This window comes from Panthera tigris, chromosome A1 (genome assembly GCF_018350195.1).
Source record: "Panthera tigris isolate Pti1 chromosome A1, P.tigris_Pti1_mat1.1, whole genome shotgun sequence".
Lineage (NCBI taxonomy): Eukaryota > Metazoa > Chordata > Mammalia > Carnivora > Felidae > Panthera > Panthera tigris.
The window spans coordinates 172,116,960-172,132,284 of record NC_056660.1 but is presented as its reverse complement, the minus strand read 5'-3'; the positions used below and the strand labels follow the sequence as shown (position 1 = coordinate 172,132,284).

Here is a 15,325-nt window from a genome sequence, read left to right as displayed (position 1 = left end):
TACTTTTACAGTTTGTCCCGCACAGAGGTGTGGAAAGTTTTCTTGGGAAAGGACCCTGGGAAGTCAGGCCAGAGGCCTCTGCAGGGCATTCATGGATAGGAGGGCCAGATCTAGGGTACAGGAGGCTGGGAAGCCTCTGAACTCAAAATCCCAGCCCCATCAGGCAACCCCTCTTCAAGAATCTTTCTAGGGCGCCCGGGTGGCTCAGTCGGTTAAGCATCCGACTTCAGCTCAGGTCACGATCTCGCGGTCCGTGGGTTCGAGCCCCGCGTCGGGCTCTGGGCTGATGGCTCAGAGCCCGGAGCCTGCTTCCGATTCTGTGTCTCCCTCTCTCTCTGACCCTCCCCCGTTCACGCTCTGTCTCTCTCTGTCTCAAAAATAAATAAACATTGAAAAAAAATTAAAAAAAAAGAAAGAATCTTTCTGGAAACTGGTTTCCTCATCTGCAACTGCCCAACACGCAAAAACACAGGATAAGCCAGCCAGGCCCAGCAGTTTATTTGGACACAGCCACCAGTGGCCTAGCTGTACTGCTATGTGCCCTGCTTGCGTAGCCCATTGATCAGCTCATGCACTGTCTTGTTGAGGATGCCCCCATGCACACCCCGTCGGCCCATGAGCACCAGGAGCGCGCGCGGGGTGTGGCCCACGCAGACAGCACGCCCATCCAGCCCTTTAGTGCGAGCGTCCAGAACACCATCTCCCTCAGACAGCAGGTGGTCTCGGATGACACAGCAGCGGCGGCCTGCCACACTCAGGCCGGCCTGCAGGAAGGTGTGCCGATCAGGCCCTGTGAGCACACCCACCTCCTGTGGTGATATGGCAGCTAGAAGGCCCCCAGGGCGCGATGCCCACACGCAGCGATTGTCTGAGTGGCCCATGATGGCCACGTCATCAATACGCTGGTCCCGCAGCACTGCACTGATATAGCCTTTCCAGTCCCCCATTCTGGCTCAGAGTGTGCCCCTCGCCTTGCACTTTTAAGGGATATCCGGCTGTTCCGTGTGCCTGGAACTCCATGCACTGTGAGGCATGTCAGGGCGGGGTTGTGACATCGAGGCGTGGTGATGTCACAGAGACACTATGTACACTGGAGAATGTGTACATGGGGTGAGGGAGAGAAGCTCATATCTTAGACCTGTGTAAAGTTGTAAAGTTAGCCTGAAAGATAAAATCACACCGATCTGTACAACCCTTGAGAAACCAACTTAAATGGCTCACTGAGCGCAGTGTGCACCCGGGTTTAAGAACAAAAAGAAAAAGGGGTTCCTGGGTGGCTCAGTCGGTTAATCATCCGACTTCGGCCCAGGTCATGATCTCACAATTCGTGAGTTCAAGCCCCATGTCGGGCTCTGTGCTGACAGCTTGGAGCCTGGAGCCTGCGTGGGATTCTGTGTCTCCCTCTCTCTCTCTGCCCCTCCCCAGCTCATACTTGCACTCTGTCTCTGTCAACAATAACTTAAAAAAAAAAAAAAAAGAACGAAAAGAAAGAGAGCAAGTCTGGAGAGCTAGACCTCCCAGACTGGTGACCATTGAACCCCCCAGAATCCTCAGTTTGGTTCAACGTTAGGAACATCAGCATCTCCTGGGAATCCGTTAAACAGATTGCTGGGTCTCAACTCGAGAGCTTCTGATTCAGTAGTATGGGAGGTAGCCAGAGAATATGCATTTCTAACAAGTTCCCTTGTGACGCTGCTGCTGGGGGTCCAGGCACAATTTGAGCCCCACTGCTCTAGTGCAAGTTCGGGTGGGGGTGTTATCCACATTGCCAGCTCTAAGAGTCCACAGCACTGTTTTAATGTGAAGCATTTCTAACCATGGTGCTCAGCCTTGACTGCACATGGAATCACCTGGGGAGTTTTAAAAACATACCACTACCCACACCCCCTCCTTAGAGATCTAATTGATCCGAAGTGGCTCTCAGGCACAGGTTCAAAAAGCTCCCCAGATGATTCTAATGTACAGTAGAGATTGAGAACCTCTGTTCTATAAACTTCAAAAGTTAAAAAGTTAGTTCATACAAGAGATAAATATATGGAGCCACCCTGCTCAGGACTTGGTACACAGTATGGCTCAAAGAACATCAGTTGGACACCAATCTATACCTTGTTTAAGATCTTAATAGATCCTGTTCCCCGAGGAGTATGGAGAAGTGCACCAGTTTACTGTCTTGGCATTTCCCATCAGGTCCCCTGAAGAACTATGCCTCTCACACATTTTCAGAAGCACTTTATTGAGTGCCTACTCTATGCCTGGCGCCAGGCTGGGGGTGCTGAGAGGAATCAAACCCAACCCTTGCCATCCATGATTATGCATCAGCCACCCTTCCATTCCAGAATCCCCCCAGGAGGGAAAGACAAGTCCCTGGATGGTCAGGAATTGGTGTGCTCCTGGATCCAGGCCAGGTAGCTGGCCACGTCGGTGTACACACCTGGTTTGTAGCGGTCGCCACAACCGGAACCCCAGCTGACGATGCCTCGCAGAATGAGCTGGTGCTCTGCGGCCTCCTCCTCACACACTAGCGGGCCCCCGGAGTCACCCTGAGTCAGGGACACGTGGCTCAGCGCCCTTGGTCTGGAGTCTGGATTTGATGGGGTGGAGGAGGGCACCAAGCCAGCCCATGGGCTCACCTGGCAGGCGTCGGTGCCACCCTCGAGGAAGCCAGCGCAGAGCATGCCTGAAGTAAAAGAGACTCCGTGCACGTCCTGGGCGGAGCAGCGCTCAGAAGGGATGAGTGGCACCTGCGCTTCCTGCAGGAAGCTGGAATATTCCCCGGCCCCTGCGAACCAAGAGCGCCTTCCTCACACCCTTCGCGATCCTGCTCACTCCCCACTAACTGGCCTCTGTTGCAGCAAGCCCGTGAGGAAGAGTTGCTATTAAAACCATTTCATAGACAAGAAAACTGAGCCCAGAGAGGAGCCGGGATTTGAATGGAAGGGGCGGAGCAGGAGTGCTTTGGAACCCCACTCCCACTTCCCACCCAATGTCTCCGAACAATATTTCCCAACTAGCCAACCGGCTGCCCCAGCGCGAGGCCAGCATCCTTGTTAGCCCTTGCATCACAGTACCAAGAAGTAACCAAAGGAAATTGTGATTCTCTCTGTACCCCTTAGGAGCCTTGGGGACCTCCCCTTCCCCTGCCCCAGCAGTGAAGCCCAGGCCCTGGCAGTAGCTGACTGCAGACACAAGGGCCCTGCAAATCTTCCCAACCCACCAGGTCAGCGCCACCTGTCCCTAGTGGTACCAAAGCTGAGAATTTCTCTTGCCTACCCCGGTGGCCAGAGGTGTCCCTGCCGCCCCTAGCCAGCCGTTCTGCCTACCCTCAAACTGGTAGCCCCAGCCTGCCACCTCACAGAGGGCGGCCTCGGCCTCATCTGGGCGGGCAGCGCTGCTTGGCAGGCACACCGGCTGAATGAAAGGCGACGGGAGCGCGCAGTGGCCGTCCTCTCTTTCCTGCAGGCGCAGCAGGGCTAACCCAGGCGAGGAGGAGGGTGAGACCCAGACGCTGGGACTTCGAGCCCTCCCCCACCCTTTCCCCTGGTCGCCGAGGGGGCGCTCCCGCCCCCGCACCCAGGTCGTGCTGGTAGGTGATGGGCGAGAAGGCCTCGTGCAGGCGGTAGGCGCGCACGGCCAGAGTCTGGCACTGCTCACAGCTCTGGTTATGGCGGTCCTGGCCGAGCACCACCGTCAGCTCCTCCGGCGGGGGCCTGCGGGCGGAGGGGATGCGGGGGAAAGCGAGCTCAGAGCCGGCCACAGGCCTCCTGCCCCCGAGTCCCTTGCTGGGTTTCAGCTTCCTCCTAGGGCGCTGGGGAAGAGTGAGAGGGAGGTAGGGCATGGGTTCGGGTGTTGCACGGAAGCTGGGCTCGGAAGAGCGAGGAGCTAGGGTCCCGGGCAGGGCGCCAGACGCGGCGGGACTCGCCGGTTCTGCAGGCAGTGCGCCGCGGTCAGCACCCAGCAGGAGGCGATGAGGTTGCCCGCGCAGAAATTGTGGCGCCAGTACAACGCGGCGATGTAGGGGTGCGCCCCGGGCAGGGCCACCAGTCCCCCAACCACGCGGCTCAGCGAGGACAGCCGTTTCCGGAGCCGTTGTCCGCAGCTGGGACTCGGCAGGGGAGTGGGCTGCTCCGGCGTCGTCGCGCCCAAGGCTGTGGGAGGAGCCCAGGCTGAGTGCTGGGAGACCCACCAAGGGCTGGAAGGTAGCTCGCCGCCCGCCCTCTGACTCCCCGCCACTTCCCAACTACCTGGGGTCGGGGGCTGAGGCTTCTGCAGTGCTGAAAGCGAGGGCAGAGGAAAATCCGGGTGCTCAGAGGGGACCTGGGTTGGAGGCAGGAACTGAGGAGCCTCTAGGACTGGAGGTTCGCAACGTGCCAGGCGGCAATATTCCCAGCTCAGCCGGTCGCCGCTCCACACGAAGCACCACGGGCGGGTGTCGTTGTCCGGATTCCTGTAACCACCGGAGGGGCGCTGTTAAAGGGTAAGGAGCGCCAGAGGGCCCTGGGGCCGAGGGGGATGCCCCGCCCGCCCCACCCAGCGCACCTGCAGAAGGCATGGTCGCCCAGTCCCCAGTTCAGCGCTTGCTCTGCAGTCACGTTCCGGTAGGTGGCCTCTGAGGCCCACGGCTGACACCGGGCGCCCGACAGCGCAGTCTCGGCTGTGCCGCGGTAGTCAAACCCGTGGCCGTCGTAGCATCGCGCCTCAGTGTCTGGGGAGAGAGGCGGCTCCTTGCAGCCAGGAACTGGTGTGGTTTCCCACTGCCCTCTCAGCCACTTTCCCCACTCTCCGGAGTCCCTCTCCCGGAGTCCTTCTTACCTGGGGAGGGAGCTTCTGATTCCTCCAAGATCCCTACTCACCTACGTCGCAGAAGCGTCCTGCGTATCCTGCCCGGCAACGGCACAGGCGGTGGCCCTCCGCCTCTAGGCAGCTGCCTCCGTTGAGGCACGGGTTGGTGTGGCAGACTGGGAGATGGAGCACATTGAAGCACCTCTGGGCCCGAAGACCTCACAGAAAATTCCCCTTTCTTTAGGCACCCCGACTGGTTGCCTAACAGCTTTTCCTCCAGACCTCTGCCTTCCTCCTCTCAGGCCAATTCCTGACCCATCCACTCACCCTGGCTGGCCAGCGGCTTGCAGTGGGCATCAGGACCCTTACACTGGCACTCGGCCACACCCGCCGGTTCAAGCCTATGCCATGTTTCTTTCTCATGGAAGAACTGAAGAAGCTGAGACTCAAAGCATTTCTCTGGGGACAAATGGGAGAGGGCAGTGGTCTCAAGAGAGGCCAGGATCATGCCAAGTCTCTGGGGATCCAGAGACCTCTTCAGTGGGCCCAGGACTGCCCCTGTTTTTCCCAACAGCCCCTCACATGGCTTCACCATCTCCTTACCTCTCTGGCAGTGCTTCCCAGTGAAGTGTTCTGGACAGATGCAGTGTGGGCCTTTTGGCGTGTTCACACAGGTCCCTCCATTCTGACAGGGGCTGTGTTTGCTGCAGTGGTCTGAGAGATGGATACAGTGGAAGGAAGAGTGGGGAGCCTGAGTCAGACAGCCTGGGTCATGGGAGATAAGTCCCTACCCAAACCTGCTTGTCCTATGACCTTGGCACTCCAAGTTTCCATGCCTTAGTTTACCCACCTGCAAAATGAGGCTACCTTCTCCTAGAACTTCTCCCTCTGGAGGAAGGGAAGGGTCTGGATGGGCCCAGAATACCAGGTGGGTAAGAACTGATGATACCCAGTAGAGTAGTGGGAAGGAGAGGGCCCTGAGCTACCCCAAAGGCTGTGTGTAGTACCTTTCACTTTCTTGGGCTCCAGGCAGTATGCCCATTGATGGTCCTGCTCAAAGTTGGGACTGGTAGCACACCTGTAGAAAAAGATGAAGCTTCCCTGCTCTGCCCAGGGGACTGGCCCACCCTTCCCTCTCAGAGCCCCCTTTCTCCAAGCAGTGTTCCTTGGGCAGATGGATGGGCAGAATCCGTCCCCCACAGGTCCCTGCTCCAATCCCTTCTGGGTAGTCTTACCAGGGCTGGGGGCCAGGCCGGCCCTTGCGGATGCATGTGTGGTACAGTTGCCGGTTGTACTGGAAGGGGAAGTAGCAGGGCTCCCCAGTGACAGTGAGAACTGCAAAGATAACACACTCCCTGATGATGTTTCCCATGCTCCCCACACCCTGCTCAGGTGCTACCCCTCAGGGCCTGGTTGGAAAACAGACCCTTGAAAAGATTGTTATGCCTTCAAGAGGTTCAGTTCTGCCAAATTGAACTTAAGATGTTCCCTTCTGCACTCAGACAGCTGGAGTGGGCTCCTGACCCCACCCACCACCTGCTAATTGTGTGACCTTGGGCAAATCTGTAGCCCCCAGGCCTAGAAGAGTGTTTGCCACAAAGTAGCCACTTAATAAATACGTGTTGAATGTAGAAGTCACTTGACCACTCTGAGCCTTAGTTTCCTCATCTGTGAAATGACAACAATAATAGTATAGTTGACCCTTAAAAATCTAAGTTTGAACTACACGGGTCCACTTATGTGTGGGTTTTTTTTTTTCGATAAATACAGTACTCTAAATGTATTTTCCTTATGATTTTTTATTAACATTTTCTTTTCTCTAGCTTACTCTATTACAAGAATACAATATACTGTATAATACAGTTAACATACAAAATATGTGTTAATCAACTATTTATGTTGTTGGTAAAGCTTCCCATCAGTAGTCTACAGTAGGCTATTAGTAGTTAAGTTGTGGGGAGTGTTTGTTTGTTTATTATAGGGAGAGCACACATGAGCACTGAAGAGGGGTAAAGGAAGAAAGAGGGAATCGTGGCTCAATCTCACAACCCTGGGATCATGACCTGAGCTGAAATCAAGAGTTGGACGCTCAACCAACTAAGCCACCCAGGAGCCTCTAAAGACTTTTATTTTTAAGCAATCTCTACACACAACATGGGGTTCTAACTCACAACCCCAAGATCAATAGTTACATGCTTCACTGACTGAGCCAGCCAGGTGCCTCTAAAAATCACTTTAAATGATGCAGGTATATTTGCACAGGAAAGTGTTCAAGGAGCGCCTGGGAGGCTCAGTCGTTAAGGATCAACTTCTGATTGTGGCTCAGGTCATGATCTCAGAGTTTGTGAGATTGAGTCTTGCCTCCAGGCTCTGTGCTGCCAGCACATAGCCTGCTTGGGATTCTCACTCTCTGCCCCTCCCCCACTCATGCTTTTTTTTCTCTCTCTCTCTCTCTCAAAATAAACTTAAAAAAAAAAAAGTATTCATAATTTTAAATGAAGAAGAGCAGTTAAAAACGGCATGTCAAGGGGCCCCTGGCTGGCTCAGTCAGTAGAGCATGCGACTCTTAATCCCAGGGTTGAAAGTTCAAGCCCCATGTTGGTCATAGAGATTACTTAAAAATAAGATCTTGAAAACAAAACAAACCCAAAAAACCAGCATGTCAAATGTGGTCCTATTTTTGTACAAATATATTTACATATACATCAAAAAGAAATCTAGAAGGACATGCTCCAAAGTTTGTAGGAGTGGTTTTTAGAAGATAGCGGATTATGGAAGAATTTTTTCTTCTTTTGCATTTCTGTAATTTCTAAAGTTTTTACAATAAAAATGTTGCTAGTAGCTATTATTATTTTTAAAAACAGTATAGTATAGCCACTCTGTTTGCTGCCTTCTTGCTAAACTGTATTGGTAATCCCTAAACCAATTCTCACGGTGCTTTTATGGTCATTCATGGATGTGCATGGAGTGGTGAAAAATGTGAGGTCCTGAAGCACAAATTCCCAGCTAAGGTGAAACAAGGTAATGCTCTGCTTCTTGTTTCAGCTTTTCTCCTGTAACCATGTGTCCTTTTCACAGTCTATTCAGAGCCACATTTTTGAAATTTTGTGCTTCTGGTAGATGATTTTACTGTTGAAAATGGCCCCCAAATATGGTGCCGATGTTCCTAAGTGCAAGCAGGCCATGATATATATTCTAGAGAACATTTATGTGTGAGAAAAGCTTCGTCCAGGCATGAGTTATAGTGCTGCTGGCCATGACTTTATTATGAATGAAGGGACAACACAGTAAGTAAGATATCTTGAAACAGAATGACACATAAAATAAGCTTCTATGTTGACAGTTGATGAAAATGTTGTGACCAGAGCTCACAGGAACCTAACCTTAAATTTCCTTTAGGAGCAGTCATTCAGTATTTGCTAATTCAGTGTTCTCTGTGACTTTATAGAACATGACAACCATGAATGACAAGACTTGACTATCTACTTCAGAGGAGTATTGGGAGACCTAAATGAGATAATGTCTATCAAACACTTAGCACAGAGTCTGGCACATAGTATGTGCTCAATAAGCATTCTGTCGTTATGTCATATGTGCTGCTATTTTGTCGTTAAAGGCAAAGGCACAGCAGCACTCGCTGAAGGCCAAACCAGGAATAGGATTAAATGAGGAGAGACCCTTAAGATGTAAATGGGATAGATAGAGAGGAGGAAGACTTCAAGTAGGTGATTAGGCAAAGGCAGGGCACTTAGGTTGGCTCAGGAAAAAGAGAGGAAAGCAGTTTGGCTGGGTGTGGAAAGATGAGGCAAGGAGGTAGAGGCAGGCAGTGTCAGGCGTGGGGCCCTAGTGCCATGCTGAGGGGCTGGGCCTGGCCTCACCACACAAGGCTTACCAGGACAGGGTCCATCTAGTTCACAATTTGAGGAAAATATTGAGTGCCTGGAAGAATGAAGGCAATGGGGAGCTGTTGCATGGTTTGAGGAGAGGGGAGATACAGACATCCCCCATCTAAAAGGGAACTTGATAAGTAAAAGCTAATATAGTTTAAGCATTCACCATGCAGTAGTCTGTGGGCTGAGTGCCTCACGTGGATTAACAACTCATTTCTCCTTCTCCACAACCCTAAGAGATTTACTATTACCACCCTCATTTTATGGGTGGAGAAAACGAAGCTTGGAGAGGTCAAGTCACTTGCCCAGAGTCACCTAGCACATAAGTGATGAAGCCAGGATTCAGAGGCATTTGGGCTTCAGAATCCTGCTCTTGTCCATAAGGGCCCTGGCCTCTGTGTGGCATGACTGATGCCTATGAGATGTACTGAGGGAAGGAGAAGAAGAAGAGAGGCTGGGGAAACTGAGGGAGACTGGAAGGCACTGGGCTGGGAACTCAGATATAGCCCAAGCCCTGCTCTCAAAGAGCACACAGTTCACCAATACTCTGGGTCCCCAGTGCCCATGGGAAAAAGACCTGACACATAGTAGGCACTCTGGTCTGAATACTAGCCAAAGTAGGGACAAAGTGAAGGGTGTCCCGGATCCCTCCCCGTGTGCCAAGGGCCCCAAACTGACCATCTGCACACTCCCCACCATACTCATTCCCACTGAAGGGTCTTTTAGGAGGCACAGCCAGGATACTTACCTACTGTGTGCTCATCTGCTCTGTGCTTATGCTCCTTAGGGGCTTTCCAAGGTGGAGTCTACAGGGGAGAGAAAAAGGGAATTTTCCCAGAAAGTCAGAGCCTACCTCTGATCCCATGCCAGTCTTCAGCTTCCTCTCATATCTCAGAAATGCAGGAATTTTCTCAAAAGACCCAGACCCTTTGTTCCTCTTCCTATTGTCTCCTCAAGGTCCCCCTCCCCCAGAAATGAAGGCCGTGTCCTCATATCCACCAGCTCTAGCTGTCTCTCTTCCCTGCCCCCCCTCCCCCAGGCCCTATGGGTTACTCTTGCCTTTCCAAACAGGCCTTCTAGTCACCTGGACCAAAAAGTCATGAGCAGAGGCCAAGGCTGTAATAGGGACCCCCAGGGCCATCTCAGCACAATCTTCCTGGCTCCCACAGCTCTCACCAAAAGCGCTGACTCCAGGCTTCCCAGCAGGGACCCCAGGAACAGGAGAGCCCTCATGGCGTCTGTTAGTCTAGCTGCTTGCCCAGGAGTCCAGATCAATAGAATTGGTCAAAGGTCCTTGAGTCCTGGGAATTAGAGATTGGTCGAGCTGCCCTCTTGGGCCTGGTGGGGCATAGGCTGTTTGTGGAAAGTCAAGCAGAGCAGCTTCCTTGCTAGGCCCCCAAGGGCAGGGGAGTTGGAATTTGGTGACGGACTGACACAGTGTGGGAAGAAGAACCTATGTTTCAGGTTCTACTGGGAGGAAGTTAAGGAGGTCCAAGAGAAGCTTCCTACTAAAGGGATCTTAGAGTCCATGATGAGGTATATTCATTTTCTGTTGCTGCCTAAAATTAACCACAAACTTCATAGCTTAAAACAATACCCATTGGGGCACCAGGGGCTCTGTCAGTTGAGCATTCAGCCCTCGGTTTCGGCTCAGGTCATGATCTTACGGTTCGTGAGTTCAAGCCGTGTGTCAGGCTCTGTGCTGATGGTGCAGAGCCTGCTTGGAATTCTCTCTCTTTCCCTCACTGTCTACCCTCCTCCCCCCACTCTCTCTCTCTCAAAATAAATAAAAACTTTTAAAAAATAACCATTTATTTGCAAATCTGTAGCTCAAAATTCCAGCACTGTGTGACTGGGTTTTCTATTCAGGGTATCACACAACTGTGATCAAGGCTGAGTTCTCTGAAAGGTCTGGAGGAAAATCCATTTCCAAGCTCATTCAGGCCATTGGCAGAATTCAGTTCCTTGATTTGTAGGACTGAAGTCCCAGTTTCTTTGTAGGCTGTCAGCCAGGGGCCAGACTTAGCTCCTAGAAGCTGCTTGCATTTCTTGCCATGTGGTCCCCTCCATCTTCCAAGCCAGCAACAGAGACTCTCCCCCATGTTGACTCTCTCTCACACTTTGAATCTCTTTTGCCAGGAAGAATCCCATTCCATTTAAGGACTTACCTGATTAGGTCAGGCCCACCAATGATAATCTCATTTTAAGGTCTATTTATTTGGTACCTTACCTACATTTGCAGAATTCTTCTATAGAACATCCAGATTAGTGGTGGACTGAATAACTAGGAGAAGGTATGCATACACCATGGGTCCTGGGGGCCATCTTAGAATTCTACCTACTACAGAAAGTGGGCCAAGAAAGTAGATGATCCTATGAGAAAAATGCTAAACCAAGAGGTGCTAAAATGTGCAGTTGGAGCAAAAGTGTGGGAGATGGGATGGCATTATTATTTCTCCTGCCCCCAAACCATTTACCTTGATTCAGTGGTGACACCCTGCTTTTTCCTTTGGGAACCACTCCTCCTTCATCCTCTGGGTGAGTCCCTAGTGCTTCCAGTTCTACCTTCAGTTCTAGGCATGGGGGTGTGGCCTAGGTCTGGCCAATCAGAGCATGGTATCTCTAGACCATAGCCATTGGTTCAGGGATAAGCATATACACAAATTTGGCCAGAGTCAGCCTTGGGACTTTTGCCAGAACTTTGGGAAAAAAGATACTTTCTTCCCACTCATGTCACCAGGAATGCAAGCCGGGAGATGTTGATTTTGTACTGCTTGGGGAGACACTGCCTGAGAAGGAAACCTACACATAGGAAAAGTAGAACAAACAGGGAAGGAAGGATGGAGGGATGCTGTGGGAGTCAGCCTCCAAGATGTTCCCTATTGATGCTCATCTCCTGGATTTCATGCCTTAGTATAGTTTCTTCCCACGAGTTAGAGTCAGAGTTGTTCTTTGTGTCCAATAGAATATGGCAGAAGTGATGGTTTTGCTCAGCCCAGGTCATAAAAAGGATTGCAGTTGCTCACTCTGGGGGAAGCCAGCTTACCATGTTGTGAGGACACTCAAGCAACCCTACAGAGAGGCCCATGTGGGGAGAAAGTAGTCTCCTGCCAACAACCAACACCAGTTTGAATGAGCCACTTTAGCCTGGGTGGCTCAGTCAGTTAAGTGTCCGACTTTGGCTCAGGTCATGATCTCAGGGTTTGTGAGTTAGAGCCCCACCTTGGGCTCTGTGCTGACAGCTAGGAGCCTGGAGACTGCTTCGCTTTCTGTGTCTCCCTCTCTCTCTCTGCCCCTCCCCCACGCATGCTCTGTCTGTCTCTCTCTCTCTCAAATGAATAAACATAAAAAAATTTTTTTTTGAATGGGCCACTTTGGAAGTGGATATTGCAGCCCCAAACAACATCTGGCATGCAACCTCATGGGAGGTCTCAAGCTAAAACTACACAGCCAAGTTGCTCCTGAATTTTTTTTTTTTTTAAGGTATAATTGATTCTCGAACCTTGCGGACAGTGAGAAATAATAATTGATTGGTTTTTTTTTTAAGTTTATTTATTTATTTTTGAGAGACAGAGAGCACTAGCAGGGGAGGAGCAGAGGGAGAGAAGGAGAGAGAGAATCCCAAGCAGGCTCCATGCTGTTAGTGCAAAGCCCGACAGGGGGCTCAATCTCACTAAATGTGAGATCATGACCTGAGCCAAAATCAAGAGTTGGACACTTAACTGACTGAGCCACCCAGGTGCCCCAATAGTTGTTTAAGTTTTTTTTTTTTTTAATGTTTATTTATTACTGAGAGAGAAGAGAGAGAGAGAGAGGTGGGGAGGGACAGAGAGAGAGGGAGACACAGAATCCGAGGCAAGCTCCAGGCTCTGAGCTGTCAGCACAGAGCCTGATGTGGGGCTCGAACTCACCAACGGTGAGATCATGACCTGAGCTGAACTCAGACGCCTACCGACTGAGCCACCCAGGTGCCCCAAGTTTTTTTTTTTTAATTTATTTTGAGAGATACAGAGAGACCCAGCAGGGGAGGGGAAGAGAGAGAGAGAGAGAAAGAGAGAGAGAGAGAGAGAGAGAGAGAGAGAGAGAGAGAGAGAGAGAGAGAGAATCCCAAGCAGGATCCATGTTACCAGCATGGAGACTGAAGCAGGACTCAAACCCACAAACCATGAGATCATTACCTGAGCCAAAACTGAGAGTCAGACACTTAATGGATGGAGCAACGCAGGTGCCCTAATTGTTGTTTTAAGCCGTAAGTTTTAGGGTGATTTGTTACCAGCATTTGATAATTAATATAGATGGATTGATTCCTAATAACTTACCCCATCCTTCAGCTGAGGTGGGAGTGGGCATGTGACCCATGTCTGGCCAATCAGAACACTGCCTCTCTCTGTCCTCAGTGATTTGTTCAAAAGGAACACCTGACCCCAATCAAATTGGTAAGAGGCAGCCCCAGGATTTTTGCTGGAATCTTTAAGACAGAGGCTTTCTCTTTCCATAGAAGTTGCCTCATTGGTAAGAAGTGAGCATGGAGCTGCTGGCAGCCAGCTTTAACACCTCAGAGAGAAAACCTGCCTGACAATAAAGACAACACAGATTAAAAACAGAGTCAGAATATGGGAAGGACAAATTTTGAGTGACACCATTACAGACCTGGGATCCAAAGACAAAGAACTACCACCTCTTCTCTTAAGTTACTTGAACCAATAAATTTCCCTATTTTGCCTAAGCCACTTTGAGTTGCAACCAGAAGTCCTAACTGATGCAAGAATTCATATATTGTTACCAGGAAGTTTCTAAAACAAAACAAAACAAAACAATACTTCCCATGATCACTCTGTAAGTCAGTAGCTTAAAGTAGGGAAATAATGACCTTAGAAGTAGGGACTGGAAAAACAAAACAGCAGTGAACCTGAATCAGGAAACTTTCAATTTCATCGAGGCCACTGACTCCCCAGTGTGACCTTTGGTCAGGGGCTCAGCCCCTATGAACCTTAATTGCCACACCTCTTTAGGGAGGTAGAGGCACTCATACTGTCTGGCCAGCTTGTTGAGATAGCTGAATGGGAATACATTTGAAAGGGTTGGGGCGCCTGGGTGGCTCAGTCGGTTGGGCGTCCGACTTCAGCTCAGGTCACGATCTCGCGGTCCGTGAGTTCGAGCCCCGCGTCGGGCTCTGGGCTGATGGCTCAGAGCCTGGAGCCTGTTTCCGATTCTGTGTCTCCCTCTCTTCTCTCTCTGCCCCTCCCCTGTTCATGCTCTGTCTCTCTCTGTCCCAAAAATAAATAAACGTTAAAAAAAAAAATTTGAAAGGGTAGAGCCTGGCATACGGTAAGGGCTCAATCTACAGAAGTTTGTAAAGAAACTTTCCCATATGGACACACTCCCCCTTCTCAGCAATTTCTACACAACTGCCCCAGTTCTCCCTGCACACCTGGGTGTCTTCCATCAATTTTGGACTAGGGAAAAAAGGCACCATCTTCTTTCCCTGGCTTCTATCTTTCTACTGCTGGGGTGTGGGTCTATGGGATGAGAAATAGGAAGCCATAAAGTTCCTGCTCACAAATATCTGGATACACACACACAAAACCCCACTTCTCTCTAGCAGAGACTTGGGGCATAAATTTCAAGAGGTGACAGAACTGCCTCTTCAAAGACAAGTTTAGGGGTTCAGAAAGTACCTGGACTACCATCTTTCATTCCTTCTCAGTTGGTGGCACCATTTTTCTCCTATTCAGGTTGTCAGCATGGAACCTTTGTGCAAATGGAAGCCACTCCTTCCTCCAGACAAGTGCTATCTGGCAGAACTTTCTGTGATGATGGTAATATTCTCTGTGCTGTCCAATATAGTAGCCACGAGTCACATATGGCTATTGGATCTCCTCAAATGTCACACCTGAGACCATTCCCCCTCACTCTTTCGTATTTTGTCTTAATGTCTTTTTTCTTTTTTTAAGTTTTATTTATTTTTGAGAGAAAGAGCAAGTAGGGGAAGGGCAGACTCCCACACAGGCTCTGCACTGTCAGCATGAAGCCTGATGTGGGGCTCAAACCCATGAACCGTGAGATCATGAGCTAAACTGAAACCAAGAGTTGGACGCTTAACTGGCTGAGCCACCCAGGTGCCCGCGTCTCAACAGTCAATTACTCTCTGAGACCATCCTATTTATTTGATTACTTATAGGATTAACCTTTACCCCCCTTCTAGCACGTAAGCAGAGAGCTTGGCTATCTTGCTAATACCACTGTATTTCCCAGCACCTGGCTCAACGCCTAGCACAAAACGGGTGCTCTGTATTTTTGGATGAATGAATGGATAGGGATCAGAGAAGCCTAGCTGAATTCGGCTCTGCCTTACTCTCACTACTCTCTCAGTTTGGACAAGCCTCCGTTTTCTGGTGTGTAAAGCAGGAGTGGGATATCAGCCTCATTTTCTTCCTGGCCTTTGGCGTAGAGTCAGCCACTGGACTTCTGGCACTCCTGTTCCCCACCTGTATAATGGGTGTGAGTTCATCCAAACGTCTCGGGGTGGTAGCGCTGCCTTATAAGGCAGCAGAGGCCGAGGGCGGGCGAGGCCGTGTGGGTGGAGAGAAATCACAACATCCGGCTGCGGGGGCGGGGCGGGGGCCGGAGGCTGGGGAGCCGCTGGGGAGGACGCC

General features: G+C 50.8%; 2 protein-coding genes across 3 annotated transcripts; both read right to left on the bottom strand.

The window, feature by feature from the left end:
* Nucleotides 1-481: 481 nt before the first annotated feature.
* Nucleotides 482-1,242, bottom strand: PFN3 (profilin 3). The gene has a single exon (XM_007085535.3). The coding sequence runs from the start codon at nt 945-947 to the stop codon at nt 534-536; it is 414 nt and encodes a 137-aa protein (XP_007085597.1). The 5' UTR covers nt 948-1,242; the 3' UTR covers nt 482-533.
* Nucleotides 1,243-2,235: 993 nt separating this feature from the next.
* Nucleotides 2,236-15,236, bottom strand: F12 (coagulation factor XII). Of its 2 annotated transcripts, XM_042991596.1 has the most exons (16): nt 15,158-15,236; nt 12,989-13,237; nt 9,846-9,970; nt 9,418-9,475; nt 6,015-6,114; nt 5,787-5,857; nt 5,383-5,493; nt 5,107-5,238; nt 4,851-4,955; nt 4,537-4,702; nt 4,242-4,444; nt 3,920-4,145; nt 3,571-3,707; nt 3,321-3,470; nt 2,631-2,779; nt 2,236-2,540 (listed from the first exon to the last, which is right to left on the bottom strand). In XM_042991596.1, the coding sequence occupies exons 3-16, from the start codon at nt 9,900-9,902 to the stop codon at nt 2,373-2,375; spliced, it is 1,833 nt and encodes a 610-aa protein (XP_042847530.1). In that variant the 5' UTR covers nt 9,903-9,970; nt 12,989-13,237; nt 15,158-15,236; the 3' UTR covers nt 2,236-2,372. The 2 variants fall into 2 exon arrangements, with proteins under 2 accessions (XP_042847530.1, XP_042847536.1); XM_042991602.1 differs by lacking the exons at nt 12,989-13,237; nt 15,158-15,236 and adding an exon at nt 11,147-11,407.
* Between the last annotated feature and the right edge of the window lie 89 nt (nt 15,237-15,325).

Coding starts and splice junctions, on each gene's coding strand:
- PFN3 (XM_007085535.3), bottom strand. CDS start 947: ATGGGGGACTGGAAAGGCTATATCAGTGCAGTGCTGCGGGACCAGCGT.
- F12 (XM_042991596.1), bottom strand. CDS start 9,902: ATGAGGGCTCTCCTGTTCCTGGGGTCCCTGCTGGGAAGCCTGGAGTCA. Junction 4,956..5,106: donor CAAGCCGCTGGCCAGCCAGG/GTGAGTGGATGG, acceptor TCCATCTCCCAG/TCTGCCACACCAACCCGTGC. Junction 4,445..4,536: donor GGCGACCATGCCTTCTGCAG/GTGCGCTGGGTG, acceptor CGGTGGTTACAG/GAATCCGGACAACGACACCC.